The sequence below is a fragment of the Leptonotus elevatus genome, chromosome 6 (assembly GCF_054856555.1).
Source record: "Leptonotus elevatus isolate MCC_2025b chromosome 6, RoL_Lele_1.0, whole genome shotgun sequence".
NCBI classification, from domain to species: Eukaryota; Metazoa; Chordata; class Actinopteri; order Syngnathiformes; family Syngnathidae; genus Leptonotus; species Leptonotus elevatus.
In genome coordinates, this window is record NC_141244.1 from 20,729,960 (window position 1) to 20,752,615 (window position 22,656).

Genomic DNA, 22,656 nt, shown 5'->3' on the forward strand with positions numbered 1-22,656 from the left:
AGAAAAAAATGTTGGACTAATAGAAATAGTTAAAATCATATTTTGACGTCTATAACCGTCAATGGCAGTGAATGAGTTAAGGTCGCATCATCCCATTAAACTCCTCGGATGTCTCGTGGTCGTCAGGGAATGATTGTACTGTCTGAGCTCTTCTAAGGAAAAGCGAATTCCCAAAAAGCAAACATGACGACTTTTCTGTTTCCCTAATTACTCTTTGTTGTCATGCAAGTGAAGAAGTAAAGTTGCGCTTCTCATGTTTGTTGTGCTTTGATCAGTCCGAGCGGCATCGCAGGTTCAGGAAAAGGACTCGGGAGGGATTAACATCCGGATTCAGAAGCACTGGGGGGGTGGAGACGCTCAGTGGGTGAAGGTCCGGGGCTTGGAATGACTTCAATCTGAGCGTGGTCGATTCCAGACGAGCATTTGAACTGAATCCCTGCTGGGAGAATCATTTGTGTTCATTCAATTGTGTTCCTTTTATGGAGCCGCTCAGCCCCGATGGGGACTTCCGGAACTTTTGCCACTTACGGCGCTTCCTCTTCCTGCTTTAAACACGCACAGGAAATGTGTACACAACTTCCAGGACACGTCTGTCCTCTTGATGCTAACATTTTGAACACGACATCCCTGCAGGAGGAGGCCCAACATGCTGTACTGGGATGAAGTCAAATGCATGTGTTGGAATTGTTTTTTTGTTGATAGTTGGGTTTTTTTCTCGTAAAGATAAAAAACAATCATCATCATCTTTTTCTTTATTCCTTGGCTTTTCCCTTTGTCCTTTTCTATCCTTCAGCCTTTTTTTCCTACACTTCTTTGTTTTCTTCCTTTTTTATTTATCCTCTTCATCTTTTTTCTGCTTTTTTCTCTTTCTCTGTCTCCTTCACCTTATTATTTTTCTTCTTTATCGTCCTTTTGTTTGTTGCCTTCATCTTTTTACTTTTTTGTCATTGTCTATTCTTCCACTTCTTTGTCTGGATATTTTTTTCTCTGTCTGCAGAACTAATTTCTGTCTCTTTTTAATTATGAGCTACATTGTGGCCTGTTTTTTTTCTGCAATAAAAAATATCCTCCGTCTTCCTTTCCTTCTTCCCCATCTTAATTATTTAATCAATTCACTTGGAAAATCCAGATCTTCTTCCTCGTTGTACTACGAAAGAGGATTAGGGCCAGTGAAGAGGAGAAAAAAAAAGTTTGGCAGGATTCTCACTTAATTCTCAGAATTCTGACTTTAAAGTTAGAATTCTTACTTTATTCTCAGAATTCTGACTTTAAAGTCAAGAGAAGAAAAAAAAGTTTGGCAGGATTCTCACTTTATTCTCAGAATTCTGACTTTAAAGTTAGAATTCTTACTTTATTCTCAGAATTCTGACTTTAAAGTTAGAATTCTTACTTTATTCTCAGAATTCTGACTTTAAAGTCAGAATTGTCACAATTCTGACTTTAAAGAATTAGTGTTGTTCCGATACCGATACTTCCGTATTATCTTTTCCTTTGTCCTCAACTTCTATCTGTATCTGTCCTCTTGTTCCTCAATTCCACCATATACGACATTATATTATTTTGGGAACAAGTCAAATTTGTGTGGTTTGTCTTGTGGAGTTGACAGATGTTTGTTTTTTGTCCCCCCGTCCCCCCGCAGCTTCCTACTTGTTCCCCAGTTTCCAAGGCTTGACAGAGGACAATGACACGCAGCGTCTGGGTCTGGACTTTCAGAGGATGCTGAGGATCAATCACATGCTCTACATCGCCGCACGGTCAGTCCAGGTTGATCCTGAACGCCACCTTTGGGGAAAATCACATGCGGTTACCTCTAGCAATGGTTCATCTGCTAGTCGTTGGATCAGATTCCCATCACCAATTGCTCCCAGATGTTGGCACTTTGCTCCTGATGGCTGTCTTGTTTTTTGCTGGACATGTTTTTTAATTTAGTGAAGCCATGTCCATTCGCGAATTTGCTTACACGTGATTTTTCTTGTGGAATCTTAACTACCAACCACTAGCTGTAAAGCTCAACCATTCATGGCTATTTTTGTGCTCTTTCTTGTCTTGATTTTGAGAGAAAAAAACACTTGAATATCATTTCAAACGCATCTAACAACTGGTGTGTATGCTACCACTTTGAAATCTACACACACACACACACACAAAACAATTACTGCTTTCCTATTAGACTTTTTTTTCTGACTCAGTAATACATAGTTACTTTCATTTTATATATATATATATATATATATATATATATATATATATATATATATAGGTACTTTTGATTTTTTTATTTCAATTAGTTCCATGACCTTGCTTGTCACTTGAAATGACACCAAACTACATTCGCACTGTATTGTATAATAAAGCATTATCACATGAGAGGTCGTGATGATATACAGCAAAAGATCGCAACCTCTCATGTAATATTGCTTTTATACAACTTTCCTACAAACCTAATTAATTAGCTAACAGTAATGAGCATCATATCAAATTCATGTTCGCTGTTCCAATGTCTTTACTGTTTTTTTTTTTTTGTGTGTGTGTTAATACACAGTAACAGCAATGAATGCTATTGCACAGTATGAAGACGTTTAAATTAGTACTTCAACATGTCCACTTTGCTATGTTGTTTTCATTGAACAGTAAATTTCCCTTGTTGTCAATAGTCCGTGTTTGGCTAACAGACTGTCCCTCTTTTCCAGGGATCACGTTTTTGCCATCAATCTGGCGGCGTCCTCGGAGCACATCGTCCCGCAGCAGGTAGCAGCGGCCGCCGCGCAACATCACGTGATCTCGCCGCGCTTGTTTTCTCCGTCAGGCGGGAACGTCAGCGTCTCGTTATTCCGCCACGGGAGCGTTCAAGTGTTTTCCAATCACGGATCCAATCGGCTCGGGGGCCCCGCGCCGCCCGGGAAGGCGGCCTCATTTGTCAAACATGATTGGTCTTAAATAAAAAGCGGCGAGCGGCACGCCAACGCCGCCGCTACCTCTTTGTATCGAGATGAGCGGCCAACATGGATGGTGCCGCCGATTAGTCGGCCTCGTCGCAGGCGCACGCATGCCTGACATTAGGCCGAGCTAATCCATCTCCTGAGGCTTCCGTGTCAAACGTTTATGTGGTGTGTTTGGGTTGGTTTGTTGTGACTTGTGGTGTGTTATGTTTGTTTGTTGTGTTTGTAGTGCCTTGTGGAGTGTGTTTTGTGTATTTTGGGTTGTTGGGTTAGGTTGTGTTGGGTTGTCATGTGATTGTGGTGATGAGTGTGGTGGTTTGTGTTTTGGCATATCTTGTGCTGTAGTGTAGTGTATGTGGTGTGTGGAGTTCACTCGTCAGTCCAATTAAAAATAGTCTTGGAGGACTACTCGGGCACATTTAATTACACATAATTACAATGTACTGGATCAACATCAGCCTCTTTTGTCTTCTTCGGTCTCACACATTTAGCTTCGTAGCTTAGCTTCATCTTCACTCCTTAGCTTACCTTCCTCTAATAATAATTTCAATTTTGTCTCTTCTTTTTAGTAGCATTTTTTTTAGTAGCCTCTTGGCTTAGCTTTTTTCTCTCGCTCCTTAGCTTAGCTACTTCTTGAAATCTCCTTAGGCTTGTTTTGTCCTCTCAACATTTTTCTTAGCTTAGCTACATCTTAGCTTAGCTTCTCCCTAGCACTTTTTCATCTTAATGTTTTATTTTCTCAGCTTATAGCCTCTCCTCTTAGCTCAGCTTCACATTTGCTCTTTAGCTTAGCTACTTCTTAGCATCTCCTTAGCCTAGTGTCTTCTCTCATTAACTTTTTTTTTTTACTTGGTTTTATCTCAGTTTAGCTTCTTCATGCTACCTTGTTTAGCATCCTCTCAGCTCAGCTTCTGCCGATACCTTTTCAGCTTAATGTTTTCTTCAATTCTTAGCGTTGCCTCTTCTTAGCTTAGCTAAGCTTCTTCTCAGCTTAGCTTCTTCACATTTCCTACCAAGTTTGACGTTTTGTTTTCCCAGAAGCTGACTTGGAAGACGAAGGACGTGGACAAGTGCACGGTGCGAGGGAAGAACAGCGTAAGTATCCCAATGCGCGCTCTCACGTACACGCATCCTCGCTCACGTGCACTGACGCTTGATTTTTTTTTTTCCTTCTTGGCGCCAGGACGAATGTTACAATTACATCAAAGTTTTGGTGCCCCGCAACGATGAGACACTGTTTGCGTGCGGTACCAACGCCTTCAACCCTACATGCCGCAACTACTGGGTATCACCATGTCGTTATTTGAATGTAGAATTGTTGTGAATGTTGCTGTTTAGCTCCTTGTTAGAGAACAGCAGTACAAAAAGTTGGACATAGTGTATGCTTTCAGAAGTATAGTGAAAGTCAAATTAAGTTCATATGTAAATGAAGATGAATTTAGATTCATCCTCAAATTTTTCAAAAAAAACAAATACCCATCTCTTATTGGGGGGAGTGTATGCAAGTCTCCTTTAAAAGATCAATACATTGTAAAGAGTCAGGTCTTGTCATGTTGTGTCGTCAGATGTCGACTTTGGAGCAGGACGGTGAGGAGATGGTCGGTCAGGCTCGTTGTCCTTTCGAGTCACATCAGTCCAACGTTGGGCTTTTTGCAGGTCAGTGGATATTGATGATTTATCACAGTAACTTTGCTCATCAACAATGATTTAACACGGTAGGAAACGGATCTTTACAGACTGATGTCTGCATGTGCATTTTTAAATGATCACTTATATAACTCACCTAGGAAATCACTATGTCCCGACACTGGTGAGCTATTTTCTGAACATATTGGTGACCGCTGGGCAATGGTAATCGAGTAATCCTCCTTTTATAGGAGATTGGGACTGATCTCTGCCACGAATATAGAAAAAACACTTCAACATAGTTCCTTGGCACCAAGACGGGGGCATCTTGCAGCTTCTTTGGATGTTTCGTGTAGCACAAAAACAGCAAATAGATGACTTTTCAGCAAATAACACTAGGTTCCCAAAAATATGCACCTCTCTGTGAATTTGCAAGTAGTGAATCACAATGAAGTGGAGCACTGTATTTATATAAATGAGAGTGTTATGTAATTTTTTTTGTTTTGTCCCGCAGGTGGCGACTTCTACTCAGCAACCATGACTGACTTCTTGGCGAGTGACGCGGTGATCTACCGCAGCCTGGGCGAGAGTCGCCCCGTACTACGGACCGTCAAGTACGATTCAAAATGGCTGCGAGGTAAGCACATGGCGTCGCTGTTGTTGTTGCCGCCATCTCTATAAATGGAGTCATGCATGTCCTGTCCTCGAAACCAGAGCCTCACTTCCTGCACGCCATCGAGTATGGCAACTTTGTCTACTTCTTCTTCAGCGAGATCGCTGTGGAGTACACGTCACTGGGCAAGGTGAGACCCTCGCCAAGTATACCATGTGACCACGCACCTTTATTAAAACTGCATTGTTTTCCTCATTGTGAAAGAGTTTCCATGTCTTTTTTGGGGTTATTTTTCTAACTTAACTCTCTGGTGCCCCCTAGGTTGTTTTCTCCAGAGTGGCGCGCGTGTGCAAGAACGACAACGGTGGTTCTCCTCGGGTTCTGGAGCGCTACTGGACATCCTTTCTGAAAGCTCGACTCAACTGCTCCGTGCCCGGTGACTCCTTCTTCTACTTCGACGTGCTGCAGTCGCTAACTAACGTGCTGCAGATCAACCGCCGGCCCGCCGTGCTCGGTGTTTTCACCACGCAGGCCAACAGGTCGGTACCGCGGCGACTAGTTCTGGGCGGAACCCCGCTTCTCTCGCCAAGAGTTGGGTCGACTCCAGATCACCTGTGACCCTTAATTGTCTGTCTGTGGGATGCAAATGTTTGTCTCTGTGCCCTGTGATTGACTGGCGACCAGTTCAGATATCTTGTCATTTGCATGGCGACTGATCTAACGCCCTGGTCTCTCACTGGTCTTCGCGCAGCATCACCGGTTCGGCCGTGTGCGCCTTCTACATGGACGACATTGAGAAGGCCTTCAGCGGGAAGTTCAAAGAGCAGAAGAACAGCGAGGCAGCCTGGACGCCCGTTCCTGACGAGCAGGTCCCCAAGCCAAGGTGAGAATTCAATGCTTAGCCTCGCCTTAGTTTAGCTTAGCTTTTTCGCTCCTTGACTTTTTCTTACCTTAGCATTTTAGCCCAGATTCTTCTCACCTTTGCGTCTTTACCTTAGCATCTTTTCAACTTAGCGTTCCCATACTTTGGTGCAACATTAGTTGTCTTAATTTCTTCTCACCGAAGCTTCATCTTGGGTTAACATCTTATCAAGTCTTTATAGCAGCATCCTCTTAGCTTAGCTTCCTGTGACTGTGCTGTTGTTGCCCAGGCCTGGCTGCTGCGCCGGCGAAGGCTCAGCTGCTGACCTGAAGTCATCCACCGCTTTCCCCGACGAAACGCTGACATTCATCAAGTCCTACCCGCTCATGGATGAGGCCGTGCCCTCCGCCAATAATAGGCCACTCTTCACCCGGACCACCAGCAGGTACGCCCGGGATCACAACAATTCCACGAGTCCTTACATGTGTTTCATGGGCTAGCAACCATTAGAATGATTGACAGCATCTGACATGTTGACAGGGGTGACATTTTTTTTCAAGATTCCGCTATAAAATGGCTACCATTTGTAGGTAAATGTCATAGGAAGGAATGGAAGATTTTAACAAGTGAATTTCAAAAATGTACCTTTACTTTCATAATATGCTATTTATTCTGGAAATGGTGTATTGTTTATTTCTCTAAAAAGTAGTACTATTTTTGAGAAAGAAGCTATACATTCATGATAAATTGTTGTTGGTTTTCTTGTAGAAAAAAGGTATGGTTTGAGAATAGTTGTTTTAGACAAATGGACAGTAGACAATTTCTTTTTTTTTTACAAAAACAAAGTTGTATTTGGTGGGATAAAAAAAAAATTACAAATAAAAGAAGAAAAAATAAGACTATTCATGCGGAGATGATACATCACAATCATATCGGGCTTTTAATTGGCACTAAGCTAATGTACATTGTGGTAATTGGTTTCTTGAGAAATTATTTGTTTGATTGGTGCGACGATTTATTTAAAATTATTTTTGCGGAACCCCGAGTTACAGTTTAAGGACCTGCAGGGATCCAGGGACCCCAGTATGAAAACCCCTGTCCTGTAACACCTCCTGCTAAAATGTATCCCGAGGACCGAAGTCCCCGCAGGTCACCCCGGTGCATTCTGAATAAACACACCAGCAGCTGCAGGGCTCCCTGCAGGGCGAGTGATGGCCTGACACTTGTGGAAGCTTCTAGGAACAAAGCAGAAACCATTAAAAGGCTCAAGGTGCCCTTCAGCCCTGCACTTCAGCCGCTCCATGAGAACTTGCACTTGTATTCAAAAGACGAGCAAGCAGGATCGATGTTGAGTCCTGCAGGCGAGGGATGGATGAATGGATGGATTAACAGGTGAAGGTGAACGAGGACGCACTGGTGAAGCGGGAAGATCAGATTATTGATTTCTTCAAGTTAGCGTGGGAATAATCACAAGAACCATCCCAACTACAGTCCCTAAAACTACAACAATGTCAAGAACAATTCCAAGCACAATCCCAAGTATAAGAACAATCGCAAAAACAATGAGAGTTTCCCAAAAAACAAGACGAGGTCGAACAAACCCAAGAATAATTCCAAGAAGAAAACTCGATGGCAGCCACTTATCACAAGATTTGCATGTTGGTGATTGTGACGTTTGTGTTGTCACAGGTTCAAGTTGACCCAAATCGCAGTGGACACGTCTGCGGGTCCCAACAGGAACTTCACAGTGATCTTCTTGGGTTCGGAGGACGGACGAGTTCTGAAAGTTCTCACCAGCACGGATGGAAACAACCAGACGCTGAGCACCACACTCCTGGAGGACATCAGCGTCTACAACAATAACAAGTAACAACAGAACAGAGCTCTTTCCTCTTAGCTGTGCCTAATATTTGTCTCTTAGATTATCTTCTTTTACATTGCTTTTTCTTATCTTTGTTTCATCATTCCTTATCTTAGGTTCTTCTTATGTAAGCTTTTTGAACAAAACTCTTGAAGTCTGATCCAGGCATTCCCTTAACCTCTTCTTTACTTGGGTTCTATTTAACATAGCTTTTTGTTTTTTATACCTTCTTTTCAGCTCTGAGTTTTCCTAACTTAGCCTTTACTTTATTTTTTCTTACTGTAGCTTCTTCTTATCTTACCTTAGCTTATTTTTAGATTAGATTTTTTTCTTACCTTGGCTTCTTCTGAGTTTAGCCTCTTCTTGCCGTAGCTTCTTCCGATTTTAGCTTTTTTATTTCCATCGTTTATTCTAGCAGAAGCTTTTCTTAGCTTGGGTTCTTTTTGCCTTTTTCTTAGCTTAGCATCTTCTTACCATGGGTTTCTTTTATCTTAGCTTCTCTTTACTGTCGCCTTTTCTTCAGGTACTTTTTTCTTAACTTTTTCTTAGATTATCTTATTCCAATCTTTTCTTTTCTTTTTCTGGCTAAGTATCTTCTTCTTCTTTTTTTTACAATTGTTTAGATTGTCCTTAGCTTCTGTTCATCTTAGCTTCACATTAGCTGAGCTTTTTCTTTGTTTACTCACTTGAAATACTATATTAACCTGATTTTTTTTTTTAACATCATAACTGAAAGATGCCACCTTTCAGAATATAGTTCTAGTTTTTCCTTTTTCATTGTCATTTACTTCTTAAATTCACTTGCGTGCGTGCGTGCGTGCGTGCGTGTGTGTGTGTGTGTGTGTGCTTTTACCCCCCAATCCCCCCAATTAAATGTCATGTTTTGCATCAGCAGATCGCTGGCAGGCGTTTATTTTCTGACGACGGCGCGTGAAAGTTCCTTCAACTTGTTCTTGCGGTATCATCTTCCAGATGCAACGTGAGGGGGGAGGAGCGTCGGGTCTTGAGTATGGAGCTTGACCGAGACCACCACGCGCTATTCGTGGCCTTCTCAGGATGTGTCATCCGCGTGCCGCTCAGCCGCTGCGACGACTACAGCGACTGCAAGACGTGAGTAAGACCTGATACTGTAGCCAGTCAGAAACGGGGAAAGAGTCATTAGTGGGAATGACAAAATAACGACAATGGTGAATAAAGGACAAGTAGAAAAACGTGTACAGTATTGGCACCCCTGGAAATTTTCCATAAATTACACCATTTCTCCCAGAAATTGTTGCAATTGCAAATGTTTTTTGTATCAAATTATCAATGCATTTGTTTCCTTGATGTGCATTGGAAAAAGACCAAAAAAAAGCTGAAGAAAAAAGCCGAAGTTGACACAATTTTACACAAAATGTAAAAAAGGGGCTGGACAAAATTGTTGGCACCCTTTTAGAACTGTGGGTAAATCAAGGGTATGAGGACTTCAGAGGAAAGATTGCTGAAAAATATAAACAATCTCAAGGATACAAGACCATCTCCAGAGATCTTGAAGTTCCTTTGTCAACTGTGCGTACTATAATCAAGTTAATAACCTATGGAACTGTGGCTAATCTCCCTACGGAAAATAAAAATTGACAAAAGGATGCAATGCAGGATAGTTCGAATGGTGGATAAACAACCTCAGTCAACTTCCACACAAGTTCAAGCTGTTTTGCAGACTCTGCGTGTCGAAATGTCAGCTCGGGCCATACGTCGTCATCTGAATGAAATGGGCGGAGACCAAGGAGAATCCCGCTGCTGACTAAGAGGCATACACAAAAGCCACACTGGAGTTTGCAAAAATGTAGCCTCAATCCTTCTGGGAGACAAACAAGACTAAGGTAGAGCATTTTGGAAAAGCATGTCATTCTACTGTTTATGGAAAAACCAGTGAGGCCTACAAAGAAAAGAACACAGTGACTAAAGTCAAACATGGTGGAGGTTCAATAATGTCTTGGGGTTGTTTTGCGGTCTCTGGCACTGAGTGCCTTGACAGTGTGTAAGGAGTCATGGAATCTGGAGACTATCAAAATGTTTTGGGCCGCAATGTCGGGCCTACTGTCAGAAAACTGGGTCTGCGTCAGAGGTCATGGGTGTTCCAGCAGGACAATGACTCAAAACGTACCTCAAATAGCACCAAGAAACGGTTGGAGACAAAGCGTTGGAGAGTTCTGAAGTGGCCATCGATGAGTCCGGTTCTAAATCCCATTGAACGGCTATGAAGAACTCTCACAAGATGATACCCTTCAAATCTGAGAGACCTGGAGCAGTTCGCAAAAGAAGAGTGGTCCAAAGTTCCATCTGAGAGGTGCAAAAAACGTGTTGATGGTTATAGGAAGCGATTGCTTTCAGTTATTTCTTCCAAAGGGTGTGCAACCAAATATTGAGTTGAGCGTGCCAACAATTTTGTCCGGCCCATTTTTTGCATTTTGTGTAAAATTGTGTCCATTTTGGCTTTTTTCTTCAGTTTTTCCAATGTACATCAAATACATAAACACATTGATACCAAAAACATTTGTAATTGCAACAATTTCTGGAAGAAATGGTGCATTTTCTGGAAAAATTCCAGTGGTGCCAATCATTTCGTTAATGACTGTAACTCCTAGCTATGCCTAAAATAGACGGGATTCCTCACAACAGTGACATCACACAACTGACACAACCCCAAACTGTAACCAATCAGAAGCCAAAAGAAAGCATTGCTCAAAAAGACCAAATAACAGCAATGATGTGGACTAAAATTGATAAGGATTCTTGACACCAGCCAAGAACAGTGCGTCACTGTAGAACCTGTTTGTAGCACTGAAGTAAAACACTATTAGTTTTGTTTGACTATTCTAGTGTGATAAGGAAGCAATTCAATGCTCTAAGATCCGTTTTAACGATGTTTACGCTTGTTTTCTTTTTGGTTTGCTCCTTCCATGTTCTCAGCATCACTTTCTATTTTTGGGGAGGAATGTTCAACTCAGTCACCCCCTCCAAGCCTCCCGTTACCCCCCCCCCCCCCCCAACCCCCGACCCTCCCGCAGTGTGTAAAGGGAGAGGAAGCATTTCTCCTCCTTCCGGGAATTGATGAAGTCCCATCGCATGCTAACATCTCGGCAGCACTTACACTTTCACTACCAGATTGGATCCAGCTGATTGACCAGGAGCCAGTGTTGGGGGACGTTTAGGGGGGTGATAAATGCGGGGGAGTAAGGGGGTGTTTTTGGATAGGATTTGTGGGGGGGGGGGGGTGAAATTCATGGAAGCGAGTCCTGCTTAAGCTCTGCAAGCTGGCCGGAGCCCTGAGACACACGCGTCATTTACTGCCTAAATGTCCATTGAGGATGCCGGATCACCACTTGTATGACTCATCCTTGGATATACCATATATGGGCAAATAAATACATACGACTAATATATGCACACATAAATACACTGAACCTTTGTTACCCATAAAGGATACGTGAAAGCCTGCAACATATAGAGACCACATACCTCCCATGCAAGTTAATAAAACACACTTATTTAGATACCATCCATCCATCTTCTTAACCGCTTGTCCTCACAAGGGTCGCGGGGGGTGCTGGAGCCTATCCCAGCTGGCTTCGGGCTGTAGGCGGGGTACACCCTGAACTGGTTGCCAGCCATTATTTAGATACGCTTTTTCATAGTATTCCTTTGTGTCTGTTCTCAGTAAATCAGATTTTTATGGTAGTCTGTCTTGCCTTGTAGACGCTGCCTGTCCTCTCGGGATCCATACTGCGTGTGGCTGAAGGCTGGAAAGTGTGTCGCCGCCACGTCCGGATTCAAGTAAGTCGCGACAATCTGCCGACAGCGTTATGGCATCACGGTGACATCACACAAACAAAGACGTCATTAGCAGACAACTGGATCAAGGCGCGGGACTTAAGAGCAGCTGATTGACAGTCAAGGCCTGGCGGTGTGTTTGCTGCCCATCAAGCTGCGAGCGGCTAACTTTTCCACTCCGCGCTGTGAGCTTCATTTCCTGGAAGGCCCCTTCAGTGATGGAAAGAGACGACATTCCGACACAGGGTTCCCGAGCGGCTCGCTGAGGTTTTCGATTTACGAGCCGCCGTCCAATGCGCGAGCAGTTAGGAGAGCGGTAGATCCGGGCCGGAACATCCGCTCCACAATCCACAATCCAGAGCAAAGACGCAGACAAAGAAAACGAGGTGAAATTTTAGGAACGTCGGAAATCAGCGAAGACGACGTCATGAATTCGATCAACATCTGCTTTGGATCGTCTTCTTGTTTTCCTTCTTTGTGGTTGTGAAGAACGTGTACATATGACTAAGGTTACATCACATCACATGACTCGGGTAACATGTGGAATTTGTGAAACAGGTGACATGGGCCTCAATTGACATCACATCATGTGACGTAGGTGACGACGTGATATACATGTCGTGAAATGTGACATAGGCCAGCATTTTTTATCATGTCAGTGACACCTGTGGCGTCATGTGACATTGGTGGAATATGACAGATATCTGACATAGGTGACTTCATGTGATATAAATGGCATCAGGTGACACAGGTGAGTGACTTGGTGACAACATGTCGGAGTCAGTCTGCCGAGAAGAGGCGCTCGTGGGTACCAGGCAATCTTGATGACATCTTCTTCTACTCTTTTATTTTACCTTTTTCTACTTTTTATTTTTGTGACAAAAATGTCACACCGTGGCTGGAAACTCAACTTCTTTAGTTCTTTTTTTTTTTTTTTTTTTTTGTATATGTGTGTGTGTGTGTGTGTATTATTTCAAGTCGCGAGTGTGACGAAAACTTCTTTTTTCTCTTTGTGGCGTTCTGCACACGCTGTTCTCCTTCACAGCGCATAACAAAAAAAAGTTTTGTGCAAAAACTTTTACCTCCCAGCAGCACAAGCCACAGCAGGAAGTCTCAACAAAAACAAATGACAGCGTGTTCTGGTGTCTTGCTTTTGTCTTCATTGCCTGTCTCAGCAGGCAAACATCATCATCAAGGTTGTTGTATGGGGGAGTCCAAAAAAAAAGTCTAAATAACAACGAAAAAACAATTTCACCGGTCACCTTGAAGACAAAAGACTGACCATGTGACTTGATTATTTTGATGTCACATAATGACAAGTTTGTTCAGATATGGAATCATATTGACAAATGGCGTGATTTCATGTGGTCAGAATTCATGTCACGTATGACAGGGCGCATCATGTGACACAGGTGACGTATGACATACTGTATGTGGCATCGCTGCTGCCCGGCAACATACAAACATTATTTACAGAGAGAGAGAAGGGGTTATTATTTGAAAGCGGAATTGAAATTTAAACATTATGCTCGCACAAAACTCAAAAGTATGTGCATTTCCATCTGTGGAGTGGTTTTGTGGAATGGTCTTGAGGAAAACATTAAAAAAGTACAAGTATTTGTCAATTTAAGAAATTGTATTAAAAAAATTATTTTTGCTAGGGAAGAATAATACAAAAAAGTGGTTGAGAATACAATTTTTAAGGTATTTATAAATAATGAGTTAAAGTCATTTAACTTTGGAAGTCATTACTATTATTAATGGAGAACGAAAACAGATAAATTTCATCCGTGTTTTGTGGAATAACTTAAATGTCTCTATTACTTGTTTTTGACGCAATTGTGACATTATGCTCTTTTGTTTTGTTGTCATTTTAAATGTTAGAAATAAAGTTGAGTAAATGAAATCACATGATCCGTTTTTAAAGTTGCTGACGCATGTGTTTTGTGTGTCCACTCAGAGGCGCCTTTGAGCAGGACGTGGAGAACGCCGCTCCTCTCCATCTTAACGCCTGTCATGGTGAGTCCTCCACTTTTGTCTTCTCACAACACAAACAAAGGCCAATGCAATCCACCACTGCCAGCGTCGTCGCTCGGCTAGCTGGTTAACACGTGCTTGTCTACCGCTGTGTTGATCTGCTCGTTGAATCCTGGAGTTTGTCTTTTTAATTGCGTGAAGCTGACAGACAATCAGTTTGTCGTCAGTCGGCCGTGAAGAACGTTCCAGACGAGATGGCTTATTATTCCGTCCGGCGCTCGTACACGTAGCAAACGTTTAACAACGTCGGCGTCTTCTGGCAGCTGAAAGGAAAAACAAACGTCAATCATGTCAGGGTTGCTACTGGATAGCAGCCCCAACCACACATTAGCATGAAGCATTAGCATGTTCCAGTCGTGTAGGGAGCATGCAAAACAATTGTTTCCGCCACCTCCTGTGATCCCATCCAGAAAAGTGCTTTTGATCTCCTCGCTTGGGTGAGGCGTCTGTGTCGAATGTCGTTTTTAGCGCTCGTTTGCCTGACGCCGACCACAAAGGCGACAACAAAGACATCCCGTCGGAGATGAATCACAGTGGAGAGCGGGAATCCTTGTCGGGAAAAACTAATTCTGAATGTTTTCTTTATTCAGATGTCCTGGCGACCACTCGCAAGCATAACACGCCTCTGGACTCGGCTTACGGTCAGTTCACACATCCCCTTACTTCCTGTCCACAAATTGACCACTCGTTCTTTCACATTGAACGCCGCCCGGAAGCTTCCGGAATCTTTCATTCAGGCCGCCCAGTGACAGCTTAAACATGGCGGCCATTGTCCTTAATGGCCTTTATCCTCGGGGCCCACCATCCCTGTCATGTCTCATTTGGCTCACCGGCGCCTGTGGCGTGCTGGGAATGGAGTATCGTGACGCGGCCGAGCTGGCCGGCGCTCCGATACGACCCAGGAGGCCCTGAAGGAAAAAATTGTTAACGTTTGTCACAGCCCGTCTTGGCAGACGCAGAGCCACAATGTGGGCTTTCATTTTGTATCTCTCCACTGACCGCCAACACGACTGAATGGCCGCTAACACCGCTGACCGTTAATGTCACTGACCTCTGTAACACGGCTGACTTACTGAGTACTAGCGTGGCCAACTGCTAACAAGACTATTGGCCAACTGCTAACAAGACTAGCTGGCTACTGATGATGCTGAACAAACCACGAGCAAAACAATAGCATGACAGCTAACCACTGAAGACGACTGACTTGACCGCCAATGGGGCTAACTGCTAATACTACTAACATGACTAACTGACCACCAACATAACTGACAACCAACACAACTGACTACTCACTATGACTACGGACAAAAAAATATTGCCCAGCAGACTTTACTTCCTGGGGGCGGAGTTAGCGCTATGCTGGCAGCTTTTGCGCTGCAACGCAATATTCAATACCCGCCGTATGCACTCTTGACGCTCGGCGCTCTTTTGTCTGGTGAAAGATTTATCACGCTAACAAAGCTGACGGATCGCGCAAGGCCGCCACTCGCCTAAGCCCCGGGCGCCATCTTTCTTCCATTTCCTGTCATCTCAACAATGGCCGCCCGCGGAGAGAAAGACGGAAGATAAACACCCGCCGGCGTATCCAATCAGATAATCCTCCATCGTGTGCGTCGTCGCCATAGAAACAAAAACTTTCACAATAAATCAAAGGGAAGCGCAGATGGTGACGTGGCGGGGCGCTGTCATCTGGCGCGCCTCCAGGAAGATGACAAACTGAGGCCTTTTTCCTCCTTTTAAGAGCCATTTAGAGCGCTGCTAACAGGAGGGCGCTAATGATGCAATCAAGCATGCAGTGTGTCACCAGGACAATATGTCTGCCAAATGACTAGCATTCCACACGTCATAGTTTAACTTCTTTTCAGATAGAAAATGGAAATCGAATGTGACTGACCGCCAACACAACTGATACCTAACATGACTAACACAACTGACCACTAGCATCACTAATGATTGATTGTCAGACGGTTCACAATGAGGCGTGCACTTGAGCGTTTTTTTTTTCTCTTCCGAATCAGGAAGTTGATTAACGAGTCACTAATCAATCACTGTGTTGCCCCTCCCCTTCCTCTTCCTTCCATCCTCCCTCCCTCCGCTGCAACCACAGGGAAGGCCACACCCACAAGCGCCGGCCCGTCCAATCATAAGGAGGCAGGTGACCCTGAAAGAGGTCCAGGTCCGGAGGGCCCTCCCTACGAGGGGGAACAAGGGTCACCTGACTCGGAGCCAATCATTGTGGAGATGGAGGGTAAGGGGGAGGGGCTTGTGTCCTCTGTGCACTCTGACCTCTTAGGGGTTTGCGCTGCTGGGCCCCATACGGCTGACTAACACACCTGACTGCCAAAATGACTAATGTGACTAAACACTAACATTAGGGTTGACTAACTCAATTCATTGTCAACGCTACTGACTACTAACTCATGACTAGCATTACTGCCCGCTACCACGATTGATTGATGTCAAATGATAACTGACTAAAATAACTGACTGCCAATAAACTGTTAATGCAACTAAATAACACAACTAATTGCTAACACAACCGACTAACATGATTAACGCAACCAGCTGCTAACACAACTGACCACAACTTAACTGACTGCTAACACAACCGTCTACTAACACAAAACGACGTCCCACCTTGGACCACTTTTTCCTGCACTCTTTTTGGTCATGTCGGGAGCCAATCAGCTGCAACGTTGCTCAAAATTGCAGATTGCCGACTTGTAATTGAATGTTGCAGAAGTCTCTCGGAAGTGAAAACCTCCCTAACATGTGCTTGCTACCAGCAAATAACAAACCACTACAACAGCACATGATATACAGCACAAATTGTCTCCTTGGTGGATGGAGGTCATAAAAAGAGCTTTTGGAGGATTTAGCCAGGGAGCAAGTAAGAAAGTGGTTTTCCTTGCCGCCTGCCTCGCCTTCTTGCTGCCGTGAGCTGTCAGAGCAGCGTAAATCCTCACTAAGGATATCAAGAGATGCAACACATATAATGAGAAAAAGAGATAAGAAGACATCACAAGCACAGAAGATGCCCTAGAAACCGAAACACGAGCACAAGCCTTCTACTACTCGGATGTTACGAGCTAGCATGGATGAGCACTGGCGTTTTGAACTCCCACTTTATTAGCATTTACAGTGTTAGCATCCATGGTATTAGCATTGAAATAAGTAGCAATTACCTTAATAATGCTTACAAGTTTTAGTTGTTTACTACGTTATTAGCATTAACATGGTTAGCATTGATTTAACGAGTGTTGATGGTATTACTATGGCATTATTAGTCAAGCATCATTATTTAGTTTTGGTTATTGACAATGTTTTTAGTGTTGCCATTTTTAGCATTGGTGTTTTAAGCTTTTGGCATAATTAGTATTGACGTTGTGAGCTTTAGCAACGTCCACGTTGTTAGCATTGATGCTATCAGCATCCATGTCATTAGCACTGATTCAATTGGCATCTGATTGTAATAGACCGTTATTGACATTATTATTAGCATTGGTGTTATTACTGTTGATGTTACACCATTAGATGTGTTAGCATAATGTTGACGATATTAGCATTCTTAGTGTTGGTATTAGCATACCAGTATTAGTATTGATGTTGATTATTATTACTGATGTTGTTAGCGCTCACTTCATTAGCATCGACAGTATTAGCATATGTCAACGTTATTAGCATCCGAGTTATGATTTTCACATCAAGTCAATGTTATTAATAGTAGGGATATTTGTACTTGGGGAAACCATAGCAACCAACTATCCTGAGAAATATTGGTGTAGTGGTGAAGCTGTCCTGAAGAGAAGTTGGAAATTTGCTCCCAGCAGATGGCCTCTGACAAACAAATACTTATCCTAATATTTAATCTTATTCATAAATATTTATAAGTTTAGCGGGTCACATCGTGGCCTGCACAGAAGCGCTGACTCCCGTCTTTAATATTCAAATGTCCATATGGAGCAGACACTCATTAAATATGAAAACTTGACCAATCAGCAGCGACGGAACCAGGGCACGTCGCCAAAACCACACGGAATATTAGAAAAGTCTCAACATTTGAAGATGGGTTTTCTCCAGGAGCCAGCATGCTTTGACTTTGAGCATCACTGCAGCTGATTGGATGCCTGTAAGTCACGTGATTATGATGCATATTCAGGAAAAGGATCCGCTGACCAGACTTAAATGTTTTAATGTATTTTTATCATATTTGACCACCGACTGGGCCCACAGTGATGTCATCCCCCTCCTCCCGCTAGCCCTCTCCCACCTTATGTGGTCTTCCCTGCCTGACCCCCCGCTTCCTCACAACACCTAACCCAAATCCCCCCATCGAAATGTACCCCACCATGAGTCCCCAACATCCCGCCCACCCACCTTAAAGCTGCAGTCAACATGTTGAAATCATACAAACTGACTTCCGTGTGTACTGTGCCTTTAAGTTTGGATGATTGAGTAAAGGAAACTTCCTCGGTGGCGACATATTCCCGCTCGAGCCACTGGGAAGTTTGCTGTGCTTTGCTGGCGCGTGCATGTGAAGGAGAGAGTGCATGAGTTGTCCGTGCTCTCCATTTAAAGGTGCAAAAGACGTGGCACGTTCTGTTTGAGGTTGCTGACTCGGCAGCACAAGCGCCCTAATTTGTGGGTATCCATGACGGAATAACGCGACTGGCCATCAACATAAATGCTAACATAAGTGACTGCAAGCTCGAGGGACCGATACGACTAGCCACCAACACAAATGCTAACGCTAACAATGGAATGCTAACTTGACTGACGGCTAACACGACTGACCGACAATGCGATTGGCTAACTCAACCCAGTGCTGACACAACCGACCAACATGACAGACCGCTAGCATGACTGGCTAATGTAACTGATTGCTAACACGGCAAACACCGAACATGACTCACTGCTAACGCGACTGACTGCTAACATGCCTGACCGCTAACACAGCTGACTAATGCAACTGACTACTAGACTGACTGCCAACAACAACTGACCAATGACATAACTATCTCACGGCGAGCAGTAGCCAATCAGAGTCCAGCATTCACATTCAATTAGTCTCTGTTGTTTTTCCATCTGCCTCGAAGAATGATTTTCTAAAAAAAAAAATTATAATAATATTGAAGGGACTAATACAACTAGCCACTAACACAAATGCTAACGCTAACAACGGAATGCTAACTTGACTGACGGCTAACACGACTGACCGATAATGCGATTGGCTAACTCAACCCAGTGCTAACACAACCAGCTAACATGACAGACCGCTAGCACTGATTGCTAACACGACAAACACCAACTCATGACTCACTGCTAACGCGACTGACTGCTAACATGACTGACGAATGGCAGACTGCCAACAACAACAACAACTGACCAATGACATAACTATCTCACGGCGAGCAGCAGCCAATCAGAGCCCAGCATTCTCATTCATTTTTTTTTATATATATATTTATATTGAAGGAGCTCATTGGGTATCTCTCACTTGAATTCAGTTTCTGCTTGTGGAAACTTTTCTTTTGCCAGGGAACGTTGACGTGAATGTTCTATATGTGCATGCCTGTGTGCGTGTGCGCGTGTGCCGGTGTGTGTTGGAGTGTGTGCAGAGAATGGAAAGGTTTGTATCTGCTGTTGGCGCAGCGACGTTGCGCTGCGATTGCATGTGCGCGTAAACAAAGCCTGAGGCGGTGCCGCTGTCAGGACCAAGAAGTCATTAAGGAACAATTACACGCCCTCTCGAGCTCGCACTCACTCCCACTAATTACTGAACTCTTTTGACTTTATTAAAGGAGCAACTCTTGACGACAACTTTCAACAGTTTTTTCGTTGGACTTCACACGGCATACCCCGCCTCTCAACATGGAATGTTTTGACACTCGTATTGCGCTCACGGAGGCATGCGGGTCCATTTCCTGTTGGGGGAATGTTGGATTGCAGTGCTAACGAGCTGGTGTGAGACTTTGGCTGTGTTTTTTTTTTCTCTCTTCATTTTGGAATTTGGAATTTGTTATTGGCTGAAAATTTGGGCTATTTGCTGCTCGGGCCAAAATGAATTAAATGATTACAATAGCGCCATCTGGAGGAATCTTGCTAGTTTTAGGTTGAAAGTATTTTTTCGATACCCCATGCATATTCAAAAGAGAAAGTAGGTTTCGGCATCTCTGCCGAGCAGCTTCTTGTAGTCTGTGTGGTCCACTTCACAGGTGGACTGTATTTCCCTGACGTTTATTTTTGGATGTTAACAGCAAAAGGTGAATTTAATGACTTAAAGTAGCACTAAGGATTATAACATATTTTCATAACTCTTCTGATAGAACATCCACATAAAACTAGTTAAACGGTACCTTTGCCATGGCCTGAGGGGGTCCGTCTCATTTTTACTGGCACTAAGCAACTTTGAGGAGGATGGTAGGAACACTGCCACACAAAAAAACTACAAATGTGCTGACTGCTTTATGGCACATGTCACTTCCCCCTTTCCCCATTCGTTACAAAGACGGAAGTCCATTTCTGATGGGAAATGTGGTCTTCCTTCAGCTTTTGTCCATTAGGCGTCGCCATAATCAACGTGAACTGAAAGTTCCTTAGTGTTGCTTTAATAGCATTTGCGCAAAGTAGCCGTGTGCGTGTTTGTTTGTCATGTTAGCCTGAATAACACGCTATGATGCTAGCTTAACACTGTTGATGAGCGTCATGTAAAGGTGTTTTGTCTTTGTTGAATATTTGAATTGCTGAATACAGTTATTTATGTAACATGGGTTCACGATTGTCTACGTGCTAGAAGTATGGTTTTGATGCTTTATGATCCTCATCTTTTCGATTGCCTTGCTTTCATTTTGTGGCATCTTTCAGTGATTGTAAACCTTTTGGGAATGATTCGCGGTGGATAGGGACAGAGACCTGCAGTCAAAGATGGCGGCAAAGCAAGATTGTCGCTTTGGCCTTAGCACAAAAAGGGTTCATAGACAAGTGTCTTGATTTATTTGTTTAATATTTATGATTCGATATACTGCAATTTTGCAATAGACTGACATGACAGGGCTGATACTGATTATTAGTAGTCAAAGACGCCGATAACTGATATTCATTTTTACTAAAAGGGAAAATATTGGCATCAAAAATTTTACAATACAAACTACAGCTTTTTTAAATTATTATTTTTAAGTATATGTTTATTGAACAATGTTTGGGGTTCGTAAAATGTTTTTAAAAAAGTATATGTATATATATATATATATATGTATATATATATATATATATCAAACAAAAGTTCAGGGATCTTCCAGATGCAGTAGCATGTCTTCAAAAGTTAAATAAAAACTTTAGATAGCTCCCTGTTGTTTGCTACAATAAAAAAATATATATGATTTCAAAATATCAGAAGTATATTCAATTTTACTTATGTTAGTTTTAATTTCAAACAAAAACAGAAGGTGCAGAGAGTTCCCAGGGTCGGAAGCATTTATGAAAATTTAAATAGTTAGTTCCCTGATTAATTTTTTCCCCTGAACACTTTTTTTTAAATGGATCTATTATCAGCCGTATGATTCTTCCAAATGGCCGATGCCGAGATTCGTCATAATCCTAAATATCGGCGCCGATAATCGGTCAATCCTAGTAATTAACAGCAGTCCTGTGTAGTATTTTGTGTAGTTGACTATAAATAAATAGTGATTAAGGATTGGGCCATGAGTGAACGACTCCCAACGCAGCCGTTGTCAAGTCCTGCCACACTTTGTGTTTTTTTTTGTGGACAGCCGGTGACGTCTTCTCAAGGACTTGGAGTCAGTGAGCGTGAGGAAAACCTCCCCGAGACACTTTTTTCACTTTGTTGATGGAAAGCAGAGAGGCGCGAGCGCTCTGTCTGTTTTCATTTCCAGTGATTGGAATTTGTCCTCCCACGACGCGGCGAGGACGTGTCCTTATACTTGATACTTGCAGCTTCAAAACAATGTCTCAAGTGACGTCCCGTCAATCACACGTTGCTCTTTTCTTCTTCTTTTTTTTCTCCGCTTCGACGTAAACACGCGTTTGCGCATACACGTATTGTACGTACGGACGAATTCTTGTGATCGTCACAAGCGTCTCGGTGTAAACGTGTCGCTTGTCTAATGAAGGAAGGATGAAAAGATGGAATTTGAATGTGCTGCCGTGGTCACGTGACCGATGAATTCATGGAACTTGTCTTCTATTGTGTGCGTTCAAACAATAGGCTGGCGCAGAAACCACTCAATAAAAAAAAACAAGGGCTCATACGGTTTGCTTGGATGTCGCTCTTTATCTGTCAGCAGACGTCTGACACTTTCAGGCCTGCAAAGCCTCCTGGGAGTCTACGTCGTTGTCTGCCGCGGTTGCCATGACGACCGCTTTCTCGCACACGTTACGCGGACTCTCACAAGTTCTACGCTTTTGTCTGCGCGCTTAGAGGAAATCGTCTTTACTCTGCTTCTAATTTCTTCAACGCCACCACGCCCTGCTCATTGATGCGAGCAAAAATATTGGGACACGCAGCTCTTGATCAATCCATCAATTAATGGGAACCTCCAGCAAGGCATGCTTGGGAGGACTTCAGTGTAGAAGAACAAACAATTAATCAATATACGTCTAGAAATATCGTGTTGGGAGTGGAGTGATTGACTTGACCACTGGGGGCTAGGCCATTTGGGCCCCCCAAAAAAATAACACAAATATTTCAGTCATTCAGGACGATTACGATTTTAATCAAATAAACCCAACAAACATTGATATATTCAAAAATAATTCCTGTGCAAAATGTTCAGACGATCATGATGTACACTGATTCTAAATCAGTTTTAACAAAAATTTAACATTCATAGTTTGTAAAATTACAACCCACAATAACATCTGGATGTCACACAACATTAGAACAACT

General features: G+C 43.1%; 1 protein-coding gene across 4 annotated transcripts in view; it reads left to right on the plus strand.

The window, feature by feature from the left end:
• Positions 1-22,656, plus strand: part of sema6cb (semaphorin 6Cb) — a 150,840-nt gene that overhangs the window by 122,346 nt on the left and 5,838 nt on the right. For 3 of the 4 annotated variants that reach the window (XM_086078394.1, XM_086078393.1, XM_086078395.1), the window contains 16 exons: positions 1,640-1,754; positions 2,691-2,748; positions 3,978-4,034; positions 4,123-4,224; positions 4,505-4,595; positions 5,080-5,202; positions 5,280-5,368; positions 5,500-5,717; positions 5,930-6,061; positions 6,330-6,485; positions 7,730-7,906; positions 8,874-9,011; positions 11,640-11,717; positions 13,675-13,733; positions 14,342-14,392; positions 15,859-15,999. In XM_086078394.1, coding sequence (XP_085934520.1) covers positions 1,640-1,754; positions 2,691-2,748; positions 3,978-4,034; positions 4,123-4,224; positions 4,505-4,595; positions 5,080-5,202; positions 5,280-5,368; positions 5,500-5,717; positions 5,930-6,061; positions 6,330-6,485; positions 7,730-7,906; positions 8,874-9,011; positions 11,640-11,717; positions 13,675-13,733; positions 14,342-14,392; positions 15,859-15,999 — 1,785 coding nt within the window. The remainder of the gene's footprint in view (positions 1-1,639; positions 1,755-2,690; positions 2,749-3,977; positions 4,035-4,122; positions 4,225-4,504; positions 4,596-5,079; positions 5,203-5,279; positions 5,369-5,499; positions 5,718-5,929; positions 6,062-6,329; positions 6,486-7,729; positions 7,907-8,873; positions 9,012-11,639; positions 11,718-13,674; positions 13,734-14,341; positions 14,393-15,858; positions 16,000-22,656) is intronic. The other variant, XM_086078396.1, reaches the window with a different exon arrangement.